This window comes from Erithacus rubecula, assembly GCF_903797595.1.
Source record: "Erithacus rubecula genome assembly, chromosome: 8".
In the NCBI taxonomy this organism is placed as follows: Eukaryota; Metazoa; Chordata; class Aves; order Passeriformes; family Muscicapidae; genus Erithacus; species Erithacus rubecula.
In genome coordinates this window covers 25,473,474-25,500,768 of record NC_136659.1, presented here as the reverse complement: position 1 = coordinate 25,500,768, position 27,295 = coordinate 25,473,474, and the positions used below count along the sequence as shown (strand labels likewise).

The following is a 27,295-nucleotide window of genomic DNA, read 5'->3' as shown; positions in this document are numbered from 1 at the left end:
GGGGAATAAATTCTCAGTGTCCATAATTTGTTATTTATTGGTGTTATAAGAAGGACACACCATACAAATGAAATAACATACTTAGGGAATCCTTAGAACCATTTACCCAAAGTACTACTGAAAACCTTTGGGCTCAGGTACAAACAGTTAAGACAATAGGATTGACTTGTTCCAGATCTCAGATTCCCCTAACCTATGCATGTGCTTGAGTGTACACATTCCAGTAAGCTCATGGGTTTTGGGTTTTTTAATAAACTAGGCCTTCAGAAGCCAAACTGTGGACTTGCTTTTATTCCAGCAAGAGTCAGCTACTAAAAAAGTAGTAATGACCTAATTGAGTAGATGTCATTTATCTTACCTTATCTACATTGGCTCTAGTTTTGGCAGAGGTTTCTACATACTGCACCCCCCATTCTTCTGCCTTACTTCGAGCCTCTTCTACAGGCACTTGTCTGCGCTCCTCCAGGTCAGATTTGTTTCCCACTACCAGCAAAGGGATTTTATCCTCTTCAGCCTTCACACGCAGGATCTGTTCCCTAAAGCATTAGGTATTCAAAATAAAAATATCTGTATTAGTAGTAGCAACAAAACTCCCACGTTTACATGGAGTGGATCAAGTGGTCTGCACATTATTAGTATTTACAACTGGGTATTTCCCAACAGTTGAACACACACTTTAAAATTATTCCAAGATTAGCATAGTAATGCTATGGTCTTTACACTACTGAAAGCCTCACATTTCCAGGAAGGCAGTTCTACCATTTAGTTAGTGAGTAATCAGGCTCTAGGAAAGAAGAAGAGTATGGCAAAAGAGAAACTGGCAGCAGGAGTTCACATTTGAATGAGGAAGAGAGTACAAGTGCCATGTTTGCCAAGTTCTACCTTGGCATTCAGTCATCATCATTAATTCACAGTCTGCATAACATCTCAATATAGGTCTGGGCAGTATCAAGTCTTTGCCAAGGCAGTAGGTTGCAAACAGCCCAGTAGCTGGCAGAGATCATTCCCAATGGCTACCTAAACTTTGCCCAAAAGAGAGTTACTACACAATCCTGAACTAAAATGCAAGCAATCTTCCTCCTTCAACAATTCCAGGAAGATATTCCAACTGTCAGCATTAACCTGTCATGCTAAGAGGACATACCAGCATCCAGGAAAGGAGATGGAGTTATGCTGCATACCAGTCTCAGTCGGTGCTATTACTGGGGTAAAACACAAGTTAAAACCAGACTGACACATGCTGCTGTCCATCTCAGATGCTGGAAGAACTCTACCACTCTAAACTATTCTTAGATGGCTTCATTTTGTTTGTTCATGAAGAGCTAAATGAAGCATGAGCACAGTGCTACACCCTCTCATCTGAGTTACCATACTACTTTAGATGCCCGTATTTTCCATCTACAAAATAACAATGTAAGGAGAATAAATGAGACTCTAAAATAGCATTAACACTGAAGCAGACAATCTGCTGTTGCATTTAACTGCACCTTCACACATTTTCAGATTACAGAGGCACTGAAAGCAAACACTGAATGCATAGCATCAGCAGGAGAGCTAGGGTTTAAAGACAAGCCTATAGTTTGTTCAGTATTCAACTTTCTTAGCATTAGAATTCTGGAACCTAAAGGATCAAAAATACCAATCTGCAGTTTGGCCTAGTATGCTGCTGACTCATACTACCCATTCCACACTCCTTCCTGGACCAAGGACCTGGCTCTTGAATGTCAGCCTAAATATTCCCTTTAACTAATTTTACTTCTTCTTTTCCTTCTGAACCATTGAAAAGTAGAAGATTCTGTATCACAAAGCTCTTAGGCCCTTCTTGCCCATCTTCAGAGCTAGCATAGCTTTTTCATTGTTTTGCTGTGCTGGAATCTTGAACCAACACACTGTTAACCTAGTTACAGAAGTCTCACAAAAAAACCAAACTGCCAAGATAAATACTCCTACTCTTTTTCATTCAAAGCCTTAAACCTTGGGTTTTTACATTACATTTCACTTAGGCACATAAGCCAAAACCAAGTGCTTCCACTTGTCTCATTTTCTTTGTTTTCGTCTCATTTTCTTTGTTCTCTGACCTTTGCCTCCATCTTACATTAGGAAGAGTCCTAGTACTCAGTTCTGCAGTCCTGTAACAGTTGAACTGTTGGCTCCTTTCAGAGCTCCAGTTAGAGCAAACTGCTTGTGTGTCCCATGACTGTCAGCCTTCTGAAGCAGAACAAAGTCACAGAAGTATTACGTGACAAAGGAACAGTATTTTTAGACCTTGCAAAAGATTCTGTGGTCTTCCACTACTGCTGACACAGTGTGATAAGAACCTGGACCAAAGTTCTGCAGTGCAAGGGCCTTAGCTTTAAGAAAAACCTAGAAATAAGTGTCCTCAGCTACAGCACTTCCATTACCAGTTAGCATCTGTTAACCTTGTACCACTGAAGCAAAGGGAACATAAGGCAGACTGATAAAGAGTTTTTATTCTGAAAAGTATAAGGAACTCCTAAACTTTTCCTATACTTTGGGAAGTTTTCCTGCAAGTTTTACAGCTGTTCCAGGCAATCTCCAGTTTACCTTCTACTGAGGCAACAGGTATTATAAAAAAGAATTACAACACTTTCCCTGAAGAATGTGGCTACATGGATTCTAGAACCAAAACACTGGTTTAAATCCTTCACTATTTATCCCCCACACTACACCAGCAGTTTCTCTGGTCAATTTGGTGCTGACTTTTACATCAGAATTGCTAATCCCAAGAAGAAAAATGGAAGTGCTTACTACTACTGTATGCCTTTCTAGGAATACGTCTGCTTACAATAGCAATGCTTGGCTGCCAACCCTTGTTTGGCATCAATCCATACCTGAGAGTGGAGGCTAATCCTTCCCTTGGAGCACCTGCTTCTAGCAGTAAGCAATACTGTGTCTGAAACCTGGCCAAAAGACAGACTAAATTCCAGAAGTACTCTTCTAAGATAATTAAACTTCACATCCATGAAGACTGAAAATTGGCTGGAATATGCCTGTTTTAAGAGTCCAAGAATCTGTTCCTTGCCTGAAGTTGCTGCTGGCATAATGCACTCATAAGTTGCAGGCATGAAGACAACTAAAGCCAGAGGCTGAACACTGTGGTTTAGGTTATTGGTTACTGAGAGCACAATGGTCAGCTGTCACTTTTATTGATCAAATGGCAACAGACAAAGAATAAAGAGCTGTAGCTTTCAGGCAGAATTGTCAGAGCAACACAGGAAATGGATAACTTCCCCCTGCCCAGGAGAGAAGCTACTCACCGAAACTCTGCTGTTGCTGTGAAGGATTCATGCTCTGTTATTGAAAAGACAAGAAGAAACCCTTCCCCACTGCGGAAATAGTTATCTCTGATAGCTGCATAATCCTCCTGTCCTGCTGTGTCCAGAATGTCTATCTGAACTTCTTCACCATCCAGAACTACTTTCTTTCTGTAGCTGTCAGCCTTGGTAGGTTCATAGTCTTCTACAAACTGACAAGAAAGGGATTAGTGTTTAGAACTACTGTCAAACAGTCTCAGTATTTGCCCATCTTCCTTCTTTCGCTTCAGTGACATTTAAATTCCCCAAAACCTTCTCATAATTCAGTTAGCTACTAAGTTCCACCACTTTTTTTTTTTTTTCAGTTTTACTATTAAAAGCATATTATGTAAGCCTTTAATACATCAAAGGGCCAACTTGCTTAGTCAAGTTTTGCTACACAAAACACTGCTCAGCAACTTCAGCACAATTTAAGAACAGAGTTGCAGTACAAGTTACCAGCAATCTGCTGGCATTATCTAGATCTCCCACTTTAAGAAATGCATTTGAATATACTTCAGGAACAGGTATCTGAACTTTTAACAGGTGCAAATGAGAGCATCCAGCTGCTGAACATGAAAGCCTACTCCATAATTACACAGGCACATACTTTAGTCCATTCAGTATTGATCAGATCCATAAAGCCACTGTCAGTTCAACTTAGGTCAACAGCACAATCCAGCAGAGAAGTAGAGAGGTAAAGAGCCTCTCAGCCTCAGAATACAACAGGTAAGTCCAATTAAGCTGGCTGGTTTTCATTAATGACTACATCACCTATTCAGATACTTACATTGCTATAGTATGTGCAGACAGCCTAGAGATAAATGCAAACTTTTGAATTACAGGATTATGTATTCCTTGACATACTAGTGGGGGCTGCCTAATCTAGCATCCTGTGTATCAGTATGGAAGAATTCATGCTATGAACATGCCTACTTCAGCACCTGGCTCAGAATGAGCTAGATTGTTTCCTTCTGACTGCAGCCTTAACTGACCTAAATTACAAAATTCAAGTTCAACTCCAAGTAGTAACAGCTTCTACACATAAGCACTTGTACATTATGCATGATTTCTGAAGACTGTCCTTTCACAAATAAGCATCAATTTAGTCATCTTTAGCCAGAAATGTTCCCAGAGGGCACATCTCCCAGCTTTCTACATCCTGCTCCTGCCAATTGGGTCATCAGGTCTATTGTTCATCACATTTAGGTCCCCTGTCCAACAAGAAAAAAAAAAAAAAAAAAAAGCTCCTCAAGCCATATGAATTTGTGCTTTAGAGAAGCTGGACCCAAAGTTACTTACCTCATCATACATAAACTGAAGGGTGAGTGCAGATTTGCCCACACCCCCACTGCCAACCATAATTACTTTATGGAGGGCCAAGGAACTCTGGTTCTTGCTCTTGCTGGCAGCCATAGTCCTGCTTGCCAGAGACAAAGTGCCAGGCAGCCAATCAGATCTGCAGAGAGAAGGAGCACAGTCATCCATCCATGGCATTGCTGATATCAGAGTAGCACACAGATAAAGTGCTGAAAGACCAGATTAAAACTCTGCCCCACACATCTAAAGAATGGGCCACTGTAATGTACTGGCATGCAAACCATGCCTAAAATATGAATAGGACAAGGTATTAGAACAAATACCTTCTATTTGTGACAACAGTATGATTAATAAAGTACTAAAGGTTTCTAACAAGCTACTCTTATTTGTAAAGCCAGCCTACAAGACTACTGTCTAGATCAGTTTCTAAAGAAAAGCCCACTCTTTCTCAAACAACATGAAATTAAGTGGTTTTTATTACTCTTCCTACAAGGCATTACAACTTTCTAAAATACTTCTTTAATGTTGATACAGCTATACCTTAGATCTGCTCACAAGCAGAAATCTGGCTTTTGATCTTCTTCCTTTGTAGGCTAAGAAAACAGCAGAGATACAAAGTAAATTGGCAGGGACAAGTTGCAAAAGCTTCTAGCAGAAAGTCTTATGACATGGCATTAGCATTTATTTTACACTCTTCCTGCCTTTTGATGCTGCAAATCTAATTTGTTTCAGAAAAAAATTCCTGCTTTACTACAAAAAAAAAAAATCTCAGTTCCTATTCTTCTCCTGATGTTGCTAAGCCATAAAGGAGTAAGCTTCAATAAACAAGCCCTAGCTAACAAGCCTCTGTTTGTGTGTTATGCAAGCCTAGTAATTAAATGCTGGAGGCTTCTTAAAAATAATACTGCCTCTTTTTTTTGTTAGTTGGGTTTTTTTAAGAGTGGCTGGACACTGTAGTTGTACCAGAAGCACAAGCAGCAGCTGCCACACTGATTAGCACAGAGCAGCATCTCTAAGGACAGCACACTGAAGATGAAAACAGAAATAAGTGAAACAAAGATGTGCCACCAGTCAGGATTCCCACACAGAAAAAAAACCCCAAATATGAATATTTCAGACACATGATGTGTATATGGCAGGATAGAGACTCCTGTGTGCTCAGAGCACCACAAAGGACCCCAGCTGTTCATATCCTGGCAGAGAGCTGCAAGGAGATCAGCACACCATTCAGAAAACACTGCTACAGGAAGTGGCTGTACCAGTCTTGATTTATCAGCACATTTTATTCCAGATGCACAGAAGCAATGGACCTTCCAGAAGCCTCAAATTTACCTGGACACAATTACTCTAGAAAAACGCTGCAACTGCCACATCATCAAGTGTTACTTTATGGAAACAAAAGGCCAACAGTAGAAGTTACTGAGTAGTGTACTAGAAAAAACTTCAGGACAACTAGCTGCCCGAAACAAAATTAACAAGAGTCTAAGGGATCACCAGCCTACAAATATGCCACACACATTAGCTTGGAAAGGGACCTTTGGGTACTGTCCAGTCCAAACCTCTCCCTGGAAGCAGTTTGCTCCAAGCAATCCAGTTTATGTGCCCTGTGTTCTAAGACTGACAATTCCACGACCAGTCTGGAACTGGCTTTTGCCCCTTGTCACAACTTGATGTTCTGAAAAGCAACAAATCAAACTAAGTTATCACTGACTCACCCATACAAGAACAAACATGCCAATAATCAAGAAGTGCCCTCAGGACAGCATTTTCAAACATCTGAGCTGCAGTATTTTTCCATGCAGAGTTTTTTTTTACTCATACCTGTTTGCTACATACATTTAGTATATCAATGCAAATTAATCATCTTTAAGTGCTCATTCTGGGATAAACACTGGTAAGTGAAGACAGATATTTTCCTCTGGTAATCTTCTCTATTATGTTATACATCAGCTCCCTCATCCAGGCCACTCCTTAGTACAGAAATGGGGTGTGACAATTCCTACTTCTCCACAGGTTCTCCATGTACAGCACAAACATACTTTTGCTGGGGACAGTGAATTCAACCATTGCCACAGACATTGATTTCAACTCTTGGTCACCAGAAGAGGGCAAGAGAAGAAGAGAACATTTCCCTGCCAAAGGAATGTGAAAAAACACAACAGATAGCATCTGAACTCCAGAAGTTGCTGCTTTGCCTATTGTCCACATGGTCTACAGATAGTAAATTGAGATTGCTTGGACATAAACACCCAAGAAACAAAAGCTACAGAGTGGCCACACAATGAGATAGTTCAGGGATTTTAAGTGTTCTAGAAATAACACAGCTTGCTCTTAAATTGTAGAGAATGCAGTTTTGTCCTAGCTCAAGAGTAGTCTGGCTTTCCCAGTAGTAGATAAGCTGCTTTCTGGAGTGTGACCATTAGCTATTTTTCAGTATAACTGTGACTGGTTTTAACCTGTGAGTATTCTTTTATCAGACATCCTAATATTGTTGTAACTGTTGTGTTATCTAACACAAAGTTTTCAAATTAGACATTTTTCTGGCATCACAAACTTAGGAATATGTAATAGGAAGCAGCACTAAGTCCACTGTGCTATGCAACAGCAATAAAGGCATAATTTACTAACAGCAAAGAGAAAAGACTTCTCTGTCCTGTCAATACAAATACCACATCTTTACAGGGTCATGGTAAATGAATTGCTGTCTTTTAAGAAAAATACTGACACACTTGATTCAGTTCATCATAAAGGTAAGTGGAGAGAATATTTAAATCCTTTCTTCTCTATTCCACCCCAACACTGGCCTGTAGAAACTGCAAAGTCAGCCTTACCATATTACCTGATTCATAATCAAAGTACTAAACCCACCCAACAATATAAAAGTTAACAGTCTGACTGCATCTAAAGCTTTTCACAGTCAAGGTACTTGATCTTCCCTGCAGAGCTGCTCCAAGTGCCACTTGAATATTTCAGAGGATCGGGACTATAGGAACCATGTGAATGCAGCAGTATGCTCACAACACAGACACTCTGCAGTGTGCACTCACTGAGGTCCCAGAAGCTTCACACAAAGCAGCTCTTCTTTGGTGGCACCAGAGGAGTGTGGCCCCCTCCAGCCCAGAATAGCCAGGCAGTGCAGAGGCAAGAACAGAGGACAAGGCAAGGCTGAAGCAGTGTGACACAGGATTAACACAGTCACTATCAGTGCTCACAGAACAACAGGCTAACAGCACATCACTGGTTCAGAAAGGGGCATGGTGAGACTGCAATAGGAATATCCTAATAAAACAACAAGAGAAGACATTGGAGCCAACTGTTTGTTTATTTTTATCTCCACCTCTACAGCCCAAGAAACAGTTTACACAACATGGTTCAAAGCTCACATTTAACAGTTCCTTGAGGTTAAAAAAAGTTAAAAAAAAATCTATTAACACAAGTGGAAGCTCTCTTCTCTGTTATCTCTGAGTAGGCAAGGATGAATTTTCCTCTTATTCTGTACATTACGCATCCTTGAGGCAGTCAAGACACTAACTTATCTGTTAACAGAAAAACAAATTTTGGGAAATCCAACCACTTCTCAAAAAAGCGGTTGTTTCTAGAAAAACACTACTCAAGTCCCTTCATTTTAAGGGGCATAGATTTAAGGCAAAGGGTCTTACTGCATCTGCTGAAGAGCTCACTCTGAGAAGGTATCCAGACATCTAATGCTGTGGTAAGATGCCTCCTCTCCCCTGCTGCTCTTTACCTGTTGTTTGGGCAGTTTACTTTCCAGCAAGATTCATCCTCCTCTGACAGGACAAGAAGCAATCCATTGGGCAGTCAGTCAATCTATTTTATTCCCATCTGTCATTTTACCCTCAGGTTTAATGACACCATGTTGAACTTCATATGCTAAGTATCATAAACTGTCAAAAAAAAAAAAAAACCCAAAACACCAAAAAACACACCCCAAACCTTCTGAAAGTTTATTTGGGGGAGCGAGTTAGGGGAGGTGGTTTCTTCTGGTTACCATTCATCCTGCTTTGAAATAAACTGCTAGACAGACCCCATGCCAGAGAATAAACTTTTTCTAGCAGTCTTTCTTCCTCAAGAAAATAGAAGTAATTACCTGTTTCATCTGTTTTAAAAGATAAGGATTTAGCCACTGACTTGATAAGGCTGCATTTATTCTATAATAGGTAACACACAGCCTTGTGCACAATAGGAGCTTTGTGATGCTGGTGAAAGATGCTCTTCAGAACAAGAAAGGAAGGTTATACCAACCACAGGCTGCCCACATGAAGCACAGAATCTACAATTCAAACCGTAAGAGTTAATCAGATGTTTTGATTTAGACTTCTGAAGATCTCTACTTGGCCACAGGACTAATCAAATCATGCCACCTTCAATTTAAGATATCTAACCCTAAACTCACCAGCTATTTCAGCCTTCCCTTGTCTTTCCTATCTGTTTAAATTACAATTTCTGCAGGTAAACTAAAGCCCTCTGCACAATTGTGTCATTCTTGGCTGGTCCCCTGAAACTGAGCACTTCAAGGCAATTGTTTATAAACAGCTTAGTAAACTACTTTTTCTCCACCCTCTCCTCAACCTAAACAGTAAAACTGCTCAGAACACAGTTTACAAACAGGACTGGTTTACCTAATACAAAAATTCAAAGACTATGACTGAATAACTACAACTATTTCAAGCCACACCACACTTTCACATCCCTGTTCATTTCATGTGCATTAAGACACCACAGCTGCAGAACAGTTAAAGAGCTCTTGTCACTTTGTCATGTCACAGGAAAGAAACTTTGCTACAGTTCATCCAAGTACATAAGGAAAAAAAAAAAAAAAAAAAGAAGAAAAAAAAAAAAGAGAAGCTTCACTAAAAGTCTACCTGTTTTCCAATAAATATTCTGCTGCTGTAATAAAAGAAACTGAGACCCTCCAAAGCATTTAATTGAAACTGCTGCTAGTTCTTCCATTCAGTTTGAGATTTAAAACTGAAATAAAGCTCCAAGCTCAAAATTGCTGAGATCAGCCCTTGTTCTCTTGCTGTGCAGCTGATATCTTTGGACATTTCTTTTCATTGCTATCCTGCCACTGAAAGCAGCCATTCTTTGGATTTTAAAACAGGATTCTAGAAACCCTTAGCCCAATAGCTTGACAGAGGAGCTTTGTTAAACCCTTCAGATACCTAGTTTTAAAGGAAAATCTGGGCATTCAACCTATTATAAAGACTTAAATATGATGTCATCAAAAGCAAGCACAGAAAGAACAAGGTTTTGCAACAGTATTTTAGTGATCCTCATTTATCAGAATATAAATTGAAGGCTTTGAAGTGTTTGGCTCTGTGATATGCCCACAAGAATGCAGTCACAGAAATTCCCTGGATCACAAAACTAATTAACAATCTCACTGAGCTATGAACTGTAAGAGCTCCTCAGCCACTCTGAGGTTACCCAGAAAATATTTAAGTACTGAAATTCCATTAGTTTTCAATGGACTGTAAATGCTCCAACTGGTAATTCAACTAAAAAATCCCATTTGAGATTAAGTGGCATATTTAATGCCACTGAAAATTTTAGAATATGCAGGCTGAAAAAGTACAAATGCTACTCTGTCCTCTTTTGTTGTGCTAATATCTTACCTCTTGGCATATATCCAGTTAATGGTTTCCAAGCTAAACAGAGATCATGATTGTGTTTGTGATAGAAATTTCTGCTTTGGATATCCTCATATCAGTCTCTATGTAATGCTGGACGTTTCTACCTTCTCAGCAGTGCTTATAGATTTTTCTGGGCCATGTTTAATTGGATCAAGGAATTCATTCAGCTTGAGATGTCTCGCAGAGCACATTGGGCAGTTTCACAGTCCCCATTTATATCACCCAATGCTGCCATCACCATCCCCTGTCCCTCAGCCCCTTCTTCCTTGCCCCTGGCTGTTCCAGCCCATCTCCTCCTGCAGCAGAGCCATTCAGCACAGCCCACCAGGCCTGCCAGTCATCTGCAAGGCCACACATGCCTCAGTGCTGATGTGAAGGAAGAAAAACAGTTTGTGGAACTAAGGACAAAGAAGGTGGAACTACAGCAGCCCAGCAGTTACTTATATTGCTGCAGAACAAGGCAGTTCCCTGACCCTTTTCATGATTCACTCCTCAAACAATGGGCAGCCACCACCCTGCTGCAGTGGCCAGGCTGAGCACTGGAGTGAAACCCAAGCCTCAGATTTGTTTTTGGTAATCAGGCATCTTTCTCTCCCTAAGATATAGTAGTAGACTTGCAGTTGCCACAATAAGGGCACTGGACAGGAAACTCTAAACAGATTTTGAAACTTAATACTTTACATTATCAGGATGAAAGGTAAGAATTTAAGGCAAGGAACTACTTTACTCTGTACTCATGAAGGGATCTAACCTCTTTATATAGGCTAGATTATTATTCAAAGTGGTACAACCATATCCCCAAATGTTACAGGGAAAAGCACTGAATAAATACATTTACACATTACACCAGTTTCAGTCAATTATTATTAGTTACTAATCCTGCCTAAATCCCCCAGAATTGTGTGTAAACTTACAGTGTAAGGGCTGTCACATATATGCTCTGACAGGACCTACATATACACTGCTAACTAACACACACGAAGCAAGACTAACACTAGCAAATTCACCATGTTACAGAAGTTAAAGGTTAAACCAGAACCTGAAGACAGCTCATTATTATTCTCCATCTCCTAACAAGGCTGGAGAAATGATAGGCACAGATTGAAGAACCACTTCAATTCAGAATTGTTTTTCATCAAATGAATCAGACTGGAGTATTACCTTCTGTAAGAAAGACTGCAGAGTATGAGATGAACTTGTACTGCAGGAGAGCCCCTAAGACTTGGTCATCTGGACAATATCACAGGGAGTATAAAAGCAACATTTTTAATATAGTTGTGATCAGGAGTCCCCTCTGCATGCATGAAGAAGACACAGATATCACACTAAAATATTCTAAGAGTATCAATAGCATCAGACATCTAACCACTGGATACCAGCCAATTAGGATTAACAATCTCTACTAGTGACCCTGGTTTCCATACCATATCTTACTTTTCACTGTTCCACATATTTGCATGCAAAGCCATCTCCACCCCTTCACTTAGACTAAAAAAGTTTAATAAGATCAAGAGATTTTGAGAAAAGTAGAGTTGTATACAAAATATTTTTGGCACCTACATTTATGTAGAACAGGAAGAACAAAAGACTCCCAGGTAAATTTCTCCTTTAACTGACCATTGTCCTTGCAACCTACAAAGTCTAGCACCCTGCCCTTTCCAACAGGTTATAGCTAGACTTGGATAATTCCATCTTTTAAGGCTCTGTTCAGATCTGGACCACTACAACAGTGATCCAGTTTAAGTACAAAATACCTGTATATACTCACATTCCCACAATCCTCTCCATCCTTGCCAAGCACAGCCCAACTCTTCTCACAAATTTTCAGAGATGCATCAGTGCAGCTTGTAAAGCAAATCTGACTGCATTTATTTTACATTTATTTGCTATATTAAATTCTTAAAAATATATCCTCTCACATCATTCAATACAGGACTATTCTAGATTACTCATTACAAATAGATAGACATTACCTTACACATCAGCAGTAATCTCAAGCCAATAACCTTGCTAAGAATAATCTTGATGTCTAAGGAAAACTGGAACTAAATCCTGTCCAAGTCTGTACCAAGGTTGCAACCTTCAAAGATTTAGTCACAGGAAAGAATCAGTCTGATCAGTAGCACAGAAAAGCAACACTTTAAAGCAGCCCTTTAAAACTCAGATCTTATGCTGAAGTGAAATATAAGCAAACATATATCCCTGTTCCTAAGGAACTTAAATATCTGAGTTTGTTTGTTTGGGGTGGTTTTTTGGGAACTTTTGTTGTTGTTGTTGTTTGCTTGGTTTTGGTTGGTTGATTATTTTAGAATTCCATAAGAGGGAAAGAAAAATAGCCAAGTAACTTGTTTCTGAGCAGTAGCTCAGAGAAGAAAAAGGACTTCCCTCAAACACTGCTTTTAAGGCACTGGAGCACACCCTCCCCCCCCCCAAAAAATCACATACATCTATGTTTAAGTAAATAAGGTTTCAATGTCATGCTATAAAGCTAATGCTCTTAATAGCCAGTATCAAGAGATTGTCATTGCATGTAGGCAGTATAGTTATAATAATCACCTCACTGCTGCACAGATAGCATGCAAACATCATAATTACTTAGACTTCTATGGGGAAAAAGGTAAGAAACCACTCTCCACATCATTTTCCAAATTACTCAGTAGAGAACAGGTAGTACAGCATATGTAGCACCAGACAGAATATACAGTTTATTTCAGCAAGATAGTGTTACCTGAAGCAAAAGCCATAAGACAGTAGTGCCATTACAGCTAAAACCACTTCTAGGGAGATAACTAACCAAACCTCTCCAAATACTTTCAGAAAGCCTCCAAGTCTAATATTAGCACCTAGCAGACATACTGCAGACAGACTACAGCAGAGAGGGATCTACCACACTGCTCTCAGCTTGCAAGATCTTGGTAAAAAAACTGATAGAAATCTTCTATAAGCACAAAGACTAAGTCAATACCATTAATCAGTATTACTATCCTAAGAGTTTGTCACTGTCTGTGGTGATAACAGTCTCGTTGCCTAATTACTTAGGGTGAATTATGACACCACAGTTCACACTAGTTAATTTTGCTCATACCAGAAAAGTGACACTCAGGCAACAGCCTTGTTCAACAGCCTCACTCCCACTGACTTGCACAGTGTATTTCACCTACATTTCCTCTGAAAGCTCACCCATGCAGAAACATGTCCATCTTTGATACACAGCATACACAAAGTCCACCAAAGCACTGAGATAGTGGTGACATTCTTCAGATACCTAATCTCATACCAGTTTTTAACTGGATCTCCAGAAGCTTAACAAACACAGCAGCCAAGTCAAATATCTCAGATCACACAATCAATGTCTTAAGTGGCACACTAGAGTTCAAAATAACCAAAGTCTTACCTCAGTACCAGGTTCCAACATGGTTTCAGTTACTTCAGCGATAAAGCTGCAACTATATAATCCACAAGAAACTTATCATTACCACTGATTTCACAAATTCCAACAAATGCCAATTCTGCCAAGATGCATGCTACAGAATTGCAGGAGCTCTCACTACTGTTATCCAGTCCTGGGTCTGTCAGACCCAGACCAGTGGTCTCACAAATGTGGTACCAGACACTGCAGACAGGCCACAGGCTGTTACTGTTGCATCTCACCAGATCACGCTTCCCTTGTGAACTGGATGTCTGGGATAAATCACAAGTCCAAACATTATTTAGGTAATAGAGCAGAAGCAACTGTCTCTGCCCTCACAATTACATTCCTTGCTCACAAACTGGAGTCAGTGTCCCATGCTCACATCTCCATTTGAGGAAATGTAAGTCACTGTTGAGACCACATTTGATGCAGATAGGTAAGCAATAATCCCTCATCCTGAGCTCACTCTTAACCATAGAATCCCAGCTCCCTAGGAACACTCAGGGATCATCTTCCTATAGCCTATGAAAGTACTTTCACTATTTTAAGCACTTCACTGAGGGGTTCACAGATGTGTACTGTGAGTCACTAAGCTCCCTCAATCAGGCAACATCCCACAAGTACAAGCACTGAACCTTTCCCTCCATCTTTCAATCAATGCATTTACATCACACAAAGCAACAATAACGACATTTAGTGCCCATAATTCAGATCCTGTGTTAAGTCACCTTTAAGCAGATTTCTTTACTCCAGCTTCCCCAATCAGTTAGAGCAAATACCATACCAAGGCACTCTGCACATTCAAGAAGCTACCCTTCTACTGGATGAGGAGCAGATGTTTTCAATAACAGACAGTTTTCCAGACTACTGTATACTGTATATATACTGTATACTTTATACCAAAGCCAAAAGCAGCATTTCTATCCTCAAATAGGAACTGGATTATTACACAATTTCAGTAACCCTATAGTTAAGAAGGCAAAAAATCTATGGAGAGCTTCACTTATGGGAGAAGTACTATCCTTGGTCTCCCTCCTGGAGTGCTGTGCCTACCACTATAAAAGCATTTACAGCCAAATGTGTGCTTTCCAACACAGCCTCCAGAGTGCTGTAGAATGAAGAGTGGCACAATATAATATGCTTGGTAACTCTAGGTTTGGGTGGCAGATTATTAACTCAGAACCATTTGACTTCAACATAGAGAATTAGGACACATTTAGTTGAGCCCACTTCCTTTATGACCTAACAAATGACAGGTCACAGGAACGTACAGAACTAGTGCAGAATATAAATTGTGAATTTTTTCTTGTGTGCTCCTGGAGACATTTCCTACCTTTGAAGAGCACTTTACCAGAATAAAGAAACTACTATTCTGAAACACAGCCAGCTCATCTCACAGCTCCTGCCTTGCCTGGGAAATCAGCACAAGATGCTTCCATACACTAATGCATGCAGTACAGAGAATAATCTGGAGACACTGGGGGTCTGTGTGTGGCTGCAGGGGGTTAGCACCTCACTGGGATTACTCTCATGGTTACAGTGCTGCTATGTAGATGGGTACAGGCTCTTCAGGATAGATCAGCACGGCAGGAGAGCTGTCTTTCCCACGAGAAAAGCTGGAGTGCACAAAGCTCTGCCTAGAGAAAATGGGCCAGGTTATGGGTCAGGAGTGCACAGACAGCAGGAGGACTGGACTAGGAAGTCTCCACAAGTGTCTTCCAGCCTCAGCAACTTTAAGTCAAGTCTATGCCCAGCAATGCAGTTGCTACAAATCTTATCTGTGGGAAGGCCCATTTTTCAACTAGCACAAGTAGTACAGCAGAGCTAGAAAACTTAAAGCAAATCCATCATGACTAACACTTAATTAGAAACCTTATCTAATACTTATTTACAAGAGTATAACAGGTTCATGTTCTGCTATAGCCCCTGCTATACTACTACAATAGATATTAGAAGACAGTTGTGAATACTTAAAAAGTTGGACAAGAACACTGCTTGATTGCAGTTTTACAAGCTAAAGATGCACAGTATCTCTACCAACTGGTCTGCCTAATCATTTTTTAAATTAGTTTCCTTCCATTAAAACTTAAGAATAGATTCAACCAATAAAGCCTACTTTGAATTTAGTTTACCTTAAAAGACAAAAGTAAATTTCCAACACCTGCAGAACTGTTTAAAAAAATTAGCTTGATTCCTAAGCTGTGTTTTGAAACGTGATAAAGTGCAAAGTGAGATAGGAATGTGTGTTTGAAAATGGTGCTGTCTTTTGAAACACCATTTCCCTAAATTTCTTGGCTAGTCTATTTTATGACATGGTAGATAAAAGCAGAAAGCTGCCATAAAAGTCAGTCAGTGAGACTTCTCGGTGAGTACACTAATGAGAATTCCTTACCTACCCCAATTGAGATGTCACAGTAAGCCAAGAACAGTAAATAGCAGAAGAGTACCATCATGGAGAGGAATTTCTTACTGCAGCAGCACTTTAGTGGAAAGGTTGTATCACAGATCACTACATACTTTACAATTATTTCATTTTAATGAGGGAGCAGCTTCCCCAGTTAGCAGAACCACCACTTTTCAGCAAAGCTGAGGCAACTGGCATGCAACTTGATCTAAAACTACTTCACTTGTTAAATGTCTGCTTTAGACTGGTGCCCAAGACAGCATCCTCTGGAGCAGGGTTGTACTAACCTTATAAACACCTATTTAAAAAAAAAAAAAAAAAAAAAAAAAACAACCCAGCCAACACTTTAGTGTGTTCTCCATAGATGAAGTCTAGGGTTCAGGTAGTTTCTACAAATAATCTTTTAAAGTGCTTTGTCATGTTAAGTATAATCCTGTAATGCAGTACTTTATAACAATCTTGTCTATGAAGTGGGATTCCTTTCTCTGTTAAACCTGTGATTCAAACCACCAGCTTGGAAAAAAAAATCATCAATATTAAATCCAAGTTGGAAACATTCTTCAATATGTCTACCATACCCAAAATAGGGGCTAAGTCTAGGTCTGCAGGTCTTCTGAAAAATATTCTACTGCAAGTAAAAATATATACAGAAAGAGCTAGAAACCAGAGAAACCACAGCATCTGCTTAACTCAGCATGTTCTCAGCTTTCCAGTTCTATGCTTTGACTTCAGATTAGTTTTGACACATTTTGAATTTAAGAACATATTAAAAACTCCAGTTTTGCTGCATTATTAGTGGCCTAAAACGTTTCACAGTAATCACCTCAACTGACAGCAACACTAATTCACAAAGTAACAGCTGACAGGATTAAGACTTTAACAAATTCTTATAATCCCAGAACTGCTTTTTTCGGTCTTTGACTTCTGATCCAGCAAAGATTCCTCATGAGGAATGCATTTCCATTAAGTCTCATACTCATGTAATCAACCATTATTCCTTTGTCAACAGCTTCAGCAAGGAAGGCTATGGGCTCAAGGTTCCACAGAAAATAGTTGAAGTTCTAAACAAGCACTTTGTTACCATAAAGAATCAAGTAGCTACTTGCACATCAGCCTAAACAACATTCTCACATTACACAACTCCATGACTTTCATTTTGACAGGGCTTGAAAAACACATTTGCACATCTCAAGCACAAGAGACAAAACAGATTCTCTAATATTACTATTAAAGCAGCATTTGGAAAAACAAAGAGAAAGCATGAGTTATGTAGATTTATCTTGCTTAAATGACAAGACAATTTGATATTTCTGGGGCACTCAGAAATAGCTGGTTATTTCTGTTTAATGGGCTAAAAGAACTACCCAAAAAATGATGGCTCCTTAGCAGCTATTAACAAGGACTTTTTAAATACACATTCTTCAGCCTCTCATCAAGAATCAAGCAAATGTGTCATACAACAAATGCCACAAAATTGACTATTACCACTAGGAGAGTGCAACAGCCAGGACAGTTTGCTGACCTTGCTGTTCCAAGCAATAGCAGGAAACAAGCAATGGATCCTTATCACCACCGATTGACAGTGATGCAGAACAGTTAGCAGAGACAGGGCTCAAAGGTGGATAAAGAGAGAAAACCTAAAAACTGCAGGTTTTTATCAGCAGGATACTATTTCCAACTCAAGACAGAACGAGTTTGAGAATATAAGTTGCTATATAACCTGGCTAATAATTAGGATCAGCACCTCTCCTAAGTCAGTCTTGGGAAGTTACTTGAAGTCAGGCACACAGGGAATGAAAAGCAGTGAGCACCTACATTTATCAACTTCTACCTCCCCAGCCACTGCCTTTCACTCAAATGCCTCGACACCACTACTGCTATCCCGAGTTGCTCACTACACCAACAGGCACAAGACACCTACAAACCTCAGGCACTGTTTGTCCTGATACCACTGGGCACTTGCACTCCATGGGTGCTTAGTGCCTGCACAGCTGTCATGAGAAACAGGCTCCTTCAGTACCCCTGCTAAGAGAGGCCATTAATTCACATGAACTCCTTGTGCAATAGAAAGCAATTCATTTAATCGGTCACATGGAGCTCGAATCTAGTTAGCAAGAAATGATTGAGTTAATGTGCAATTATCCACTGCATGGAAAGTGAACAGGTCTACAGGACAAGAACAAACTATGAACCACACTCCCAAATCATGATGCGAGAGCCTGTTCTGCTGTTTCACGTGGTCACTTCTGCTCTGTTCACAGGACAATTTTGCTCCATGTGAAGCCTGGACCCCAACACTTTCTAGAGAAGAATTTTATCCAGTATTTGGTCAAATGACACTAAGTGCAAAATCAATTAAACAGCTGAAAAAACTTAAGGGTCCAAATGAGGCATTAGATCACAGAAACTATAAAAACCATCCAGGATTTCAGTGCACACATCCAAGCTGTTCAGGCAGTGTCCCATCGTTACTGACTTGATTTGATCAAAATGCCTCAACTGCTCTTCTACCCAGATTTCCAGTACCACCACACTGTCAATTAGAGAAGTTTGAGAGTTTTAAAGGACAGCCAAGAAAGGATATTGTCTGGTCAAATTAAGCTTTCAGTTAAGAACCTTTGTAAAGCATTTCAGCTAAATCTTTAGACTAGAAATTCCTCTGCAATATATACATAACACTAGCAAAAATAGGCCAGCTTCACTTTCTTCTTTGCTTGAAGGAATGCAAAACAGAATCAAGTTGAACTTACACCAAAAGAAGTGAAAATAAACAATTTACTACTAAAAGTCTAACAGAGGAAACTTGTTTACAGGACTAGTCTGAAGGCTATTTCATTCCTAAATGAAGTATTTAATAGAGAAAATAAATGCAAAATATTTCACCAAGGCAAGTTGGTATCATCTGATCATAAGCAAAAATCCAAATTATTTCAATTATTGTAATTTATATAAAGTAGCTAAAATTATTCTAGCAAGTCTGCTATATGCGAATAAGTGCAAAGAGGCTATTGTCAAGTAAGATTGAGCTGTTGCTATTAAATTCTCTGTAATAAAATTATTCTCCGCCTTCAAGCAAATCACTTCCAAGAACCACAAGTCTGCTTCCGAGTTGTTAGTTCCTACTCTCACTCTGACAACTTTAATTGGGGACAGGGAGGTGCCTGTCTGTTCTCATCCTCAGGGGTAACTGCCTTTGAGGAAAAACTGTCTTTTTTAATGTCTTAAACACTCCTACCCCTCAGAAGAGAAGCAAGAATCTTGGAACCAGAGAAGTAACATTAGAACAGCTAAAAATAAAATAAATATTAAAAAAAGACAAAATCCAACACTACTCCAACTGCATCTTCAGCTTTTAAAATCGCAAGGCTGCTTCTTGTGTAGGTGCAGTCTCCTCGTTCCCTTCCACAATGAAAATACCCAGGCATAGTCAAGGCTAAGTCTGCTGTTCTCGGAACAGAATCGATTCAACAGGGCTCCAGCAGAATGACGAGTGAGGCCTCCACCAGCTGCTCAGGAAACATGACTGGGCTGCCTCGTCTCACCTCACTCCCTGCCCTTCCCCAGGTAAGGTCACGCTCAGGCACCACCCTTCTCTTCCTACGAGATCTGCACCGGTAAGGCTGCAGGGAGGATAAACACGGGCACAGAGAGAACCTACCCAGATAAAACAAGATCCCCCAGGAACTTCTGGCTTAGCTGAGACCGACAGCATCCCAAACCCTCTGCTTATCTTCCACAAACGAAACGCAATCACTTATCCGAGGGCACCAAGAGAAGGCAGGGCAGCCTGACTAACGCTCAAGGCCAGCTCCTCCTCGCCCTTTCTCTCCCCCACGTCCCACTTGTAGATAGGAGCCACAGCGGCCCCCGGCTCCACCTCAGCCCAGCGCCACCGGCAGCCGCAGGAGCGGCCGATCCCACGAGCGGGGCCTCTCGCCTCCCACTGCGGCTCCCGCGCAGGCCCGACGGTCACCGGCTGCCCCCGCTCGCCCCGCGCCCAGCGCCGGCGCTCGCCCAGGCCGAGGAACCCCCGGGAAGAAGCCGCGGGACCCTCCTCGCCCCACGCACCGGGAGAGAGAGGCTGCCCCGCACCGCCGGTGACACCTTCCTTCCTTCCTTCCCTCTCCGCAGAGCGCGGAGACGGGGGGCTCAGCCACGTCCCCAGGCGGCGGCCGGGACTCGGCGACTCCCGCCTGCCTTCACCGAGGGCGCGGGGCCGGGACGGCTGAGGCCCCCACAAGCGCGGGGTTGGGGGGATCCCGAGGTCGCAGCGCCTCTCACCTGGGGGCTAAGGCCCGGCCCCGCACGGCAGCTCCAGCCCGGCTCCCGTCTCGGCTGTGCCCCCCGGCCCCGCTGCTCCCGCTGCCGCCGCGCCCCGGCTCTCATTGAGGGGGCAGCGCCGCCGCCCGCGCGCCCCCGCCGCGCACTTCCGCCCTCGCCGGCGTCGCCTCGCCGGGCCCGGCTCCTCGCGAGCGCGCGCCCGCTCGCCCGGCGGTCAGGTGGCGCACACGAACCAATCAGCTTCGGGGGCGGGGCGGGCCCGGCGGGAGGGCCGCGAGGGGCGGGGCCCGGCGGCTGAGGGCCGGCGCTGCCGGCGCAGCGGGTGAGGGCAGCGGGAGGGGCTGCCCGCTCCACCGCCGCCTCTGTCTGTGCCCCCCAGCTCTGTGCAGAGCCCCGCCGGGCGGCTGAGCCCATAAACCGCAGGCTCGGTTTGACCCAAAAGAATCTCAGAATCATTTAGGCAGGAAAAGACCTCTGGGATTATCGAATCCAATCTATGACTAAACTACACTATGCCAATTAGACCATGGCACTGAGTACCACATCCAGTCTTTCCCAGAGACGGTGAGTTCACCACCTCCTTGGGCTGCCCATTCCAATGTCTAACCACCCTTTCTTGTAAAGAATTTCCTCCTCGTGTCCCACCCAAACCTCACCAGGCGCACTTGAGGCTGTGCTCTCATCCTGCCCCTGGTGCCTGGGAGAAGAGCCCGACCCCCACAGGCCACAGCCTCCTGTCAGGGAGCTGCAGAGAGCGAGAAGGTTCCCCTTGAGCCTCCTTTTCTCCAGGCTACACATCCCCATCTTCCTCAGCCTCTCCTCATAGTACTTTTACTCCAGACCCCTCACCAGCCTTGTTTCCCTTCTCTGGATTCACTCCAGCACCTCAATGTCCTCCCTGAACTGACGGACAGAACCAGTGCTGAGGGCAGGGGGAAGAGAAGCTAGAAAGCTCTGTCTTAAATACATCACATAATTTAGTGCAAATTCTACCAATGGATACAGAAATTAAGTCTGAAGTCAGAATGCAAAGGAGTGGAAATGACCCTGATTTGACTCATAAGGGTTGGGAGTGCTGAGTGCTTTATTAAATCATTGAGCTGCACTATGTGTGTGCAGCACAGAGCAGTTTTTACTGCTCAGGAAAAGAAAATAATGCCTATCGCTGTATTTACTGCCATTACTTCTTCATGTCTTTATCAGTTCCCAAATCCAAATTCTCTCTGGCCATCTCTAATGTTACTAATCACATGATCAGGCACAGCAATCTTGCCAGTTACAAAAGAAAGCATACATTTTCTCATTGCTTTAATTTGCTCAATTTTTCTAGGCTTCCATGTTGACTATCTGAATTCCACTCACTAAATTTAAGAGTGAATATGTTGGGTAAAATTATTCTTTCTGGAAAAATATACTTTGCATGATAACACTGACTTTGGGAAACGATGGAAATTATGATTACCACTGATCTCCGGGTTCAGCTCCTCTGGGACAGAAGTAATATGTTAAGTGACTGTGTTCACTCCTGCTTTCACACTGGGCTTCTATGTGGCCTCCTGCAGAAGAGAAAGGGAAAGAATTAATTATGTTCTAGCTCTATCCACTGATGGCTGGGTGAAATTGCATTTTCGAGTTGGAGAGCATAAAAAAGGCTTGTCATTTAAAACGAATGTAAAAAAAAAATAATCCTTGAAAAAGGGATAGGTGAAACAATGGACTGTTGCCAAAGCTAAATAGAGGAAGAACTTGAAGGAGTTTTACTAAAATCTGTATTTTCAGGGTTGGGAAAAAAATGCCAGGAATTGGAAAAAGAAGTTGCAGAGGCAGGGAAAAAATAGTTGTGTGGCTCTGAGAAACAGCTGAGTACTTCAGGGCTGCATAAAAAGAAAGTATCTTCTGAATTTTTCCTCTTTTCAAGGAAACAACATTTTCTATGTTGTTTGTAAGTAAACAGGATTTACATCATCCTTACATCATCATCAGTTACTCTTCCTAACTCAAACTGCAAACCACCAGATTTTAGTAAAGTCCTTGTGAGGAAAAGTGAAATTATGAAATTAAGGTATTGTGAAAGGTCCTGATTACAGCAATTCTTTCCCTCTGCCTTATAGATTGTATCAGAATTGCATCAATATTCATCCTGCACTAGAAGCTGGCAGACTGAGAGCAATTTGCTATTTGATGCCATCCAAGCAGAGAAGGAATAAGCAGAGAAAAAAATATTGCCAAATGTAAGGAATCCTATTTTACAGCTAACACTTAAATTAGCCAATTCGTGGTATTTCTAGGATTAACCAGGAATGGCTTTTAATATAGATTTTGTACATCTGTATGTGGTCCTAAAAATAAATGAATAAACCCAAGAAGACCCAAGTAAAAATGAATTAGCACTGTTTACTATTTATCCTGTGACTGCATCTCCACGGCCATCTTTCACGCCACATGGGCACTGTGGTGGATTCCTACCTCTGATGTAACAATTCGTAGAAGATAAACATTTTTAGCAAATTGTATCTATGATTAAAAACTGCCAAGAACCTGGGAAACTGACTCTTTCAAACTGAATGCAATACAACTCTCCTGCACATACCACAGTGCTGACACTTCCCCTTTCCCCTTGCAAAAAAGAGGGTCAAGAAAGGAACCACATCTACCCTGCCTCTGAAAATTGTTTAGGGGAAACCTGCTTCTTTGTAGTAATCCACTCATGACAGAGAGCATTTGTGTGATGCCACATTTTGAATTATTATGCATGTTGCCTGGTATAATCTCCATGGTTACAGATATATTTTCTGCTTCAGTACTTTAGGAAGAAAAATTCTATAGAACAATTTAGGGGAGAAAATTCCTTTTCATTGTCATTTATATGGCATTTATTTTATTCTATGTGCTTTCACTTTCTAAACAAGTAAAATTTCAGTAGAGATGGAAAAATTTGTCTCAGGCTGTTGCTTTATTCTGTCTTAACGTCTTTTAAACTGCAAATTCCTGGAGATGGGGACAGTATTTTTTATGCATATATTTAGTTTCTAACCCACTGAGAATGTAACAGGGCACTGTATGTCACTGCCAGAGTCATAAACAACAGTAAGTGTGGTGGGATGACTGAAAAGTAAATATTTTTTCTTTGCAAAGATTAGGACTCATGCTTCCCTCCTGAGCAGTTCTAAATACAAATTAGCTGAAGTTAGTTCCAGAAACTGGTGATGGGAAAAATCTAAATCCCAGATATTAACTCTTTTCCTACACCCTTTGCACACCTGGTTATTCTTGGATAGCATTCATAGGGGAAACAGAGGAATGTTTGGAGAACAGAAACACCACCCTGCCCCCTCCCACCCCCCCTGTATTATCTAGAATACTGTGATGTCCCATTTGTTCCCAAAAATACACAGTTTTTTGTATGTGCAGACTTGAGCTGCCAGAGTTAGTCTAGGCTCAGATAACTTGCAAGAAGTGGTACATGTACATAGTGTACCCTCAAACAGAGTTTGTTCTAAATTAAAAATAATGTAGTTCAAAGTTGATTTTCTATTTGGGCATGAATAGCCTAACAAGAAGTACATTTTACAGATTATTTGTAAGTTTAAGAGAATGCAGCTGACCTCACCATGATTTATGAACCTCAGCACTCAAAAACCATAAAGCAATAAACTAAAATATATCTGAAACAAGCAATAGTAAATGAAATATGACTCTGGTTTAGGTCTTGTATGAGATTATGGTGTTTTGACTGTAGCATTCGCTTTATTTTTGTTACAAACAGCCGGAAGTCACCGCACTAAAATAAAGTTCACTGTCAAATAACCTTTCCATTTCAGATACAGCTGGGATTTGTCAGGATCGTATCACAAGGTCATTTTTAAGGAGATTCTCACTGACATTTTGTGAGGTAAGGGATTTCACATTCCAGTTTTACAAGTGTTACACTTCTGATCGTCATGATTATCAACACCATGACAGATTTAGGGCCTGATCTTGGAACCTCTACAGAAGGAGCTAAGTTTATTGTAAATAACTTGATAGCCAAGAATCCAAAGAAAATAAAGGGTCTACAAAGAGTTAGAAGAGGTCATTCCATGGCTCAAAGCCAAGATCAGTTACACATATATAATTTCTGGCTTGCAATTTTTTAAAATGCAGTTGAGATTGTGGTATTATCATAGCAGTTTGTTTAAAGTACTGAACTACTTTATCATAAGAAAAAAACCAAACAACATTTACCTTAACTGTTACTTTCTGCAAATTAAGCATATTAATTAGTTGCATACTGGACATAGCCATGAGACTTTTTCTTTTCTCTTTTTTGCACCTGTATGAAAAATATTCAAAAGTCATTACTTTTTTCTACTCTTTTTAGTTTTTTTCCTCTTTCAAATAACACCTGATTTTGCAGTTGTTTTTTGTAGGTCATGTTTCCTAATTGCCAGTCACTCTCCTTTCCCTCTGGTCTCCCTCCAGCTGGCCCATGTTTGCTGAAGTGTACAGCTGAAGCAGATACATTAAATAAAGCTTTACCTGCTAAATGTAGAGTAGAAAGTGTGTCTTAATGTCCTACAGATCACACTGAAGTCAGCTTGTAAAAACAGGAATTATTAGATAATAAAAATAATAAAAAATAGATAAGGCAAGAGAGTTTTTTCAGAATAATAAGCAGCTAACACAATTGAGGATTTACCTCCCTGAGTTGAACATTGCTATGTGGTTGAACAGCTGCTGTTGAAAGGTGATGTGAGCATACCTGAAAAAAAATTCATGCTAACAGATCTTGTCCCCCTTATTTTTAAAACAAATTTTACAGATTAAATTATTGACAAGTATCTTACATTAATAATGAAAATTACTGGCTTTTATAGCCAGCATTCTAGCAGCAAGGAAGCAATACTTCAGAAAGAAAAAGGTTTTTCAATTAAAATTATATTATTTTTAAGTATCTACTTCTGCCTACATCTCTAATTAGTTAATGTAACTTAGAATGAGGTTAAAAAATCCTTCTGAAATTAAACCAGATCATTTTTAAATGTAAATATATTCTGACCATGAAAGCCCTTAATTTTTAGTTTACTATCTTCATTATTATAAGTGCAATTTTCCCTTTTCCATGTTTAATCACAATGTCTTTTGCAAATGTTTGGAAGCTTTGATGCTCCTTTACATTTAAGTGGCAATAGAATTTTTTTTCTAAAGCACCTCACAACTTACCAGAGAGATGTTGGCAACTGAATTTTGTAACAGTTTTTGTTATGAGAGTACCTATTCAAGAATGGCACTCCTTCTAAAATAAACTCTGGCACGACTCAGCTAAAAAATATCACACTTTTCTTGCACCTACAACATGTCTTTGCACAATTGTGTTGGGAAATGTCTAATCAAAGAAGGTCTAAATGGGAACTTAAATGGAAAATCTCTTCTGAAAGTTCTGTATGAAGTGGTTTGGATAGTGAAACAAATGGCTACAAATTTTGTCTACAAAAATTCCTCTTCAGCTGCACTTTGCTACAGACACTACTCCCTGAATTTACTACACCATATAATAAATACTTCACTGTTTGTTAGTTCCTGTATTTAAATACAGAGGTTAAAGCTTTAAACACAGTGGGTAAACTGGGTAGTAAACCTGTAGGAACTTATTCCACCAGTGAAGTTTATGAGGAAGTTTGTGTACCTATGAATACATTCATGTAAGTATCATATTGTTACAGCATTACATTGTCCTCAACTACAAAACTTGTTAAAACATGTTACTTGTGGTTGATAAGTCCACAGTCTACTAATACATCTACAGAGGCCCTCCTTTTACTCAATGTTAAATTGATAAAAGTACAACATGCTTTACATTAGAGAATTAAGGAAACAAAATTAAAAACAAGCATGCATTGTATCCTGTAACATTTGGGCTTTTGAATTGTTTTTTAACTTTTCAGTGAACAGTAACACACACATACGATCTGTCAGAAGAGTCAGAGATTAACTTCTTAGAAAAGACTATTTGCTAGCAGCTAATTATGTCACTAGTAGCAAATTGTGATTCAATATATTAATAGGTTTAATCAATACTCAATCTACTAGCTCATTAATGAATACATTGTAAATTCAAAAAAGAAAAAAACCCACTATTTTTTTGTCTTTTGATGCAACTTACAGTAAAACTCCTATTCCTTTGGAAAAGCTTGGGAGGAGCTGTGCTGGTTTGTGAGATCCTCAGTCTACAAAAGTAATGTACCTTGGCCAAAATAAGAGTACAGAACTACAGCTACACTGGATTAGTAACACAAGAGAACTACATTATGTAGTCACAAGCAAATCTACCCACTCCTCTACCTAGGCTAATCTCCTCAAAATAAATAACTGAAATCCCAAATTCATCTCATATTTGCAGCCTCAAAGAAGCCTTTTACTGGGAAATAGTGAATATTTGCTTTAATTTAATCTGGCTTTTCCCTTCCATTGCAGGACTGTGTTTTAAGACCTTGCAAGGTATGTTACAGATTTGTCTAGAGCAGAATGGCCAAAGAATGGCTACTTTGGATTTTTTTTTGACAAACTACAGTTTATTGAATAGTGTCATATCTTGGCTTTTTCAAATCTTGTTTTCTTGTTTTGACATTTTAATAGATGAGAGCAGAATCTGTGTATATAATTTACTGCAAATCTGCACCTGTACTACTGCTGATTCAGTGTGTCTGTAATGCAAATGCTGAACAAATTAATGCAAGAGGTTCCATCTCTTCAGAATGAAAACCTAAAATTTACAGTAAAAACCCCTATATCTGCATCTTCCAAAAGTCCTTGAGAACTATGATTGCCTTTAATCATGTAAAACACCTTTGAGTAACTTTGAGATCTTTAGAAAGAAGCTTTACACAACCTTTTAGAGAACAATAAATCAAACTTTGACTTTTCAAAATTG

At 40.4% G+C, this 27,295-nt stretch overlaps 1 protein-coding gene across 2 annotated transcripts in view; it reads right to left on the bottom strand.

The window, feature by feature from the left end:
- RALB (RAS like proto-oncogene B) overlaps window positions 1-27,295 on the bottom strand; it is a 44,133-nt gene that overhangs the window by 3,384 nt on the left and 13,454 nt on the right. Inside the window, exons 2-5 of one of the 2 annotated variants that reach the window (XM_079311655.1) lie at window positions 21,848-21,941; window positions 4,617-4,773; window positions 3,279-3,487; window positions 359-536 (exon numbers count right to left, since the gene is read on the bottom strand). In XM_079311655.1, the coding sequence (XP_079167781.1) occupies window positions 359-536; window positions 3,279-3,487; window positions 4,617-4,730 (501 nt within the window). In that variant the 5' untranslated portion in view covers window positions 4,731-4,773; window positions 21,848-21,941. Of the gene's footprint in view, window positions 1-358; window positions 537-3,278; window positions 3,488-4,616; window positions 4,774-20,385; window positions 20,568-21,847; window positions 21,942-27,295 lie in introns of those variants that run through there. The other variant, XM_079311654.1, reaches the window with a different exon arrangement.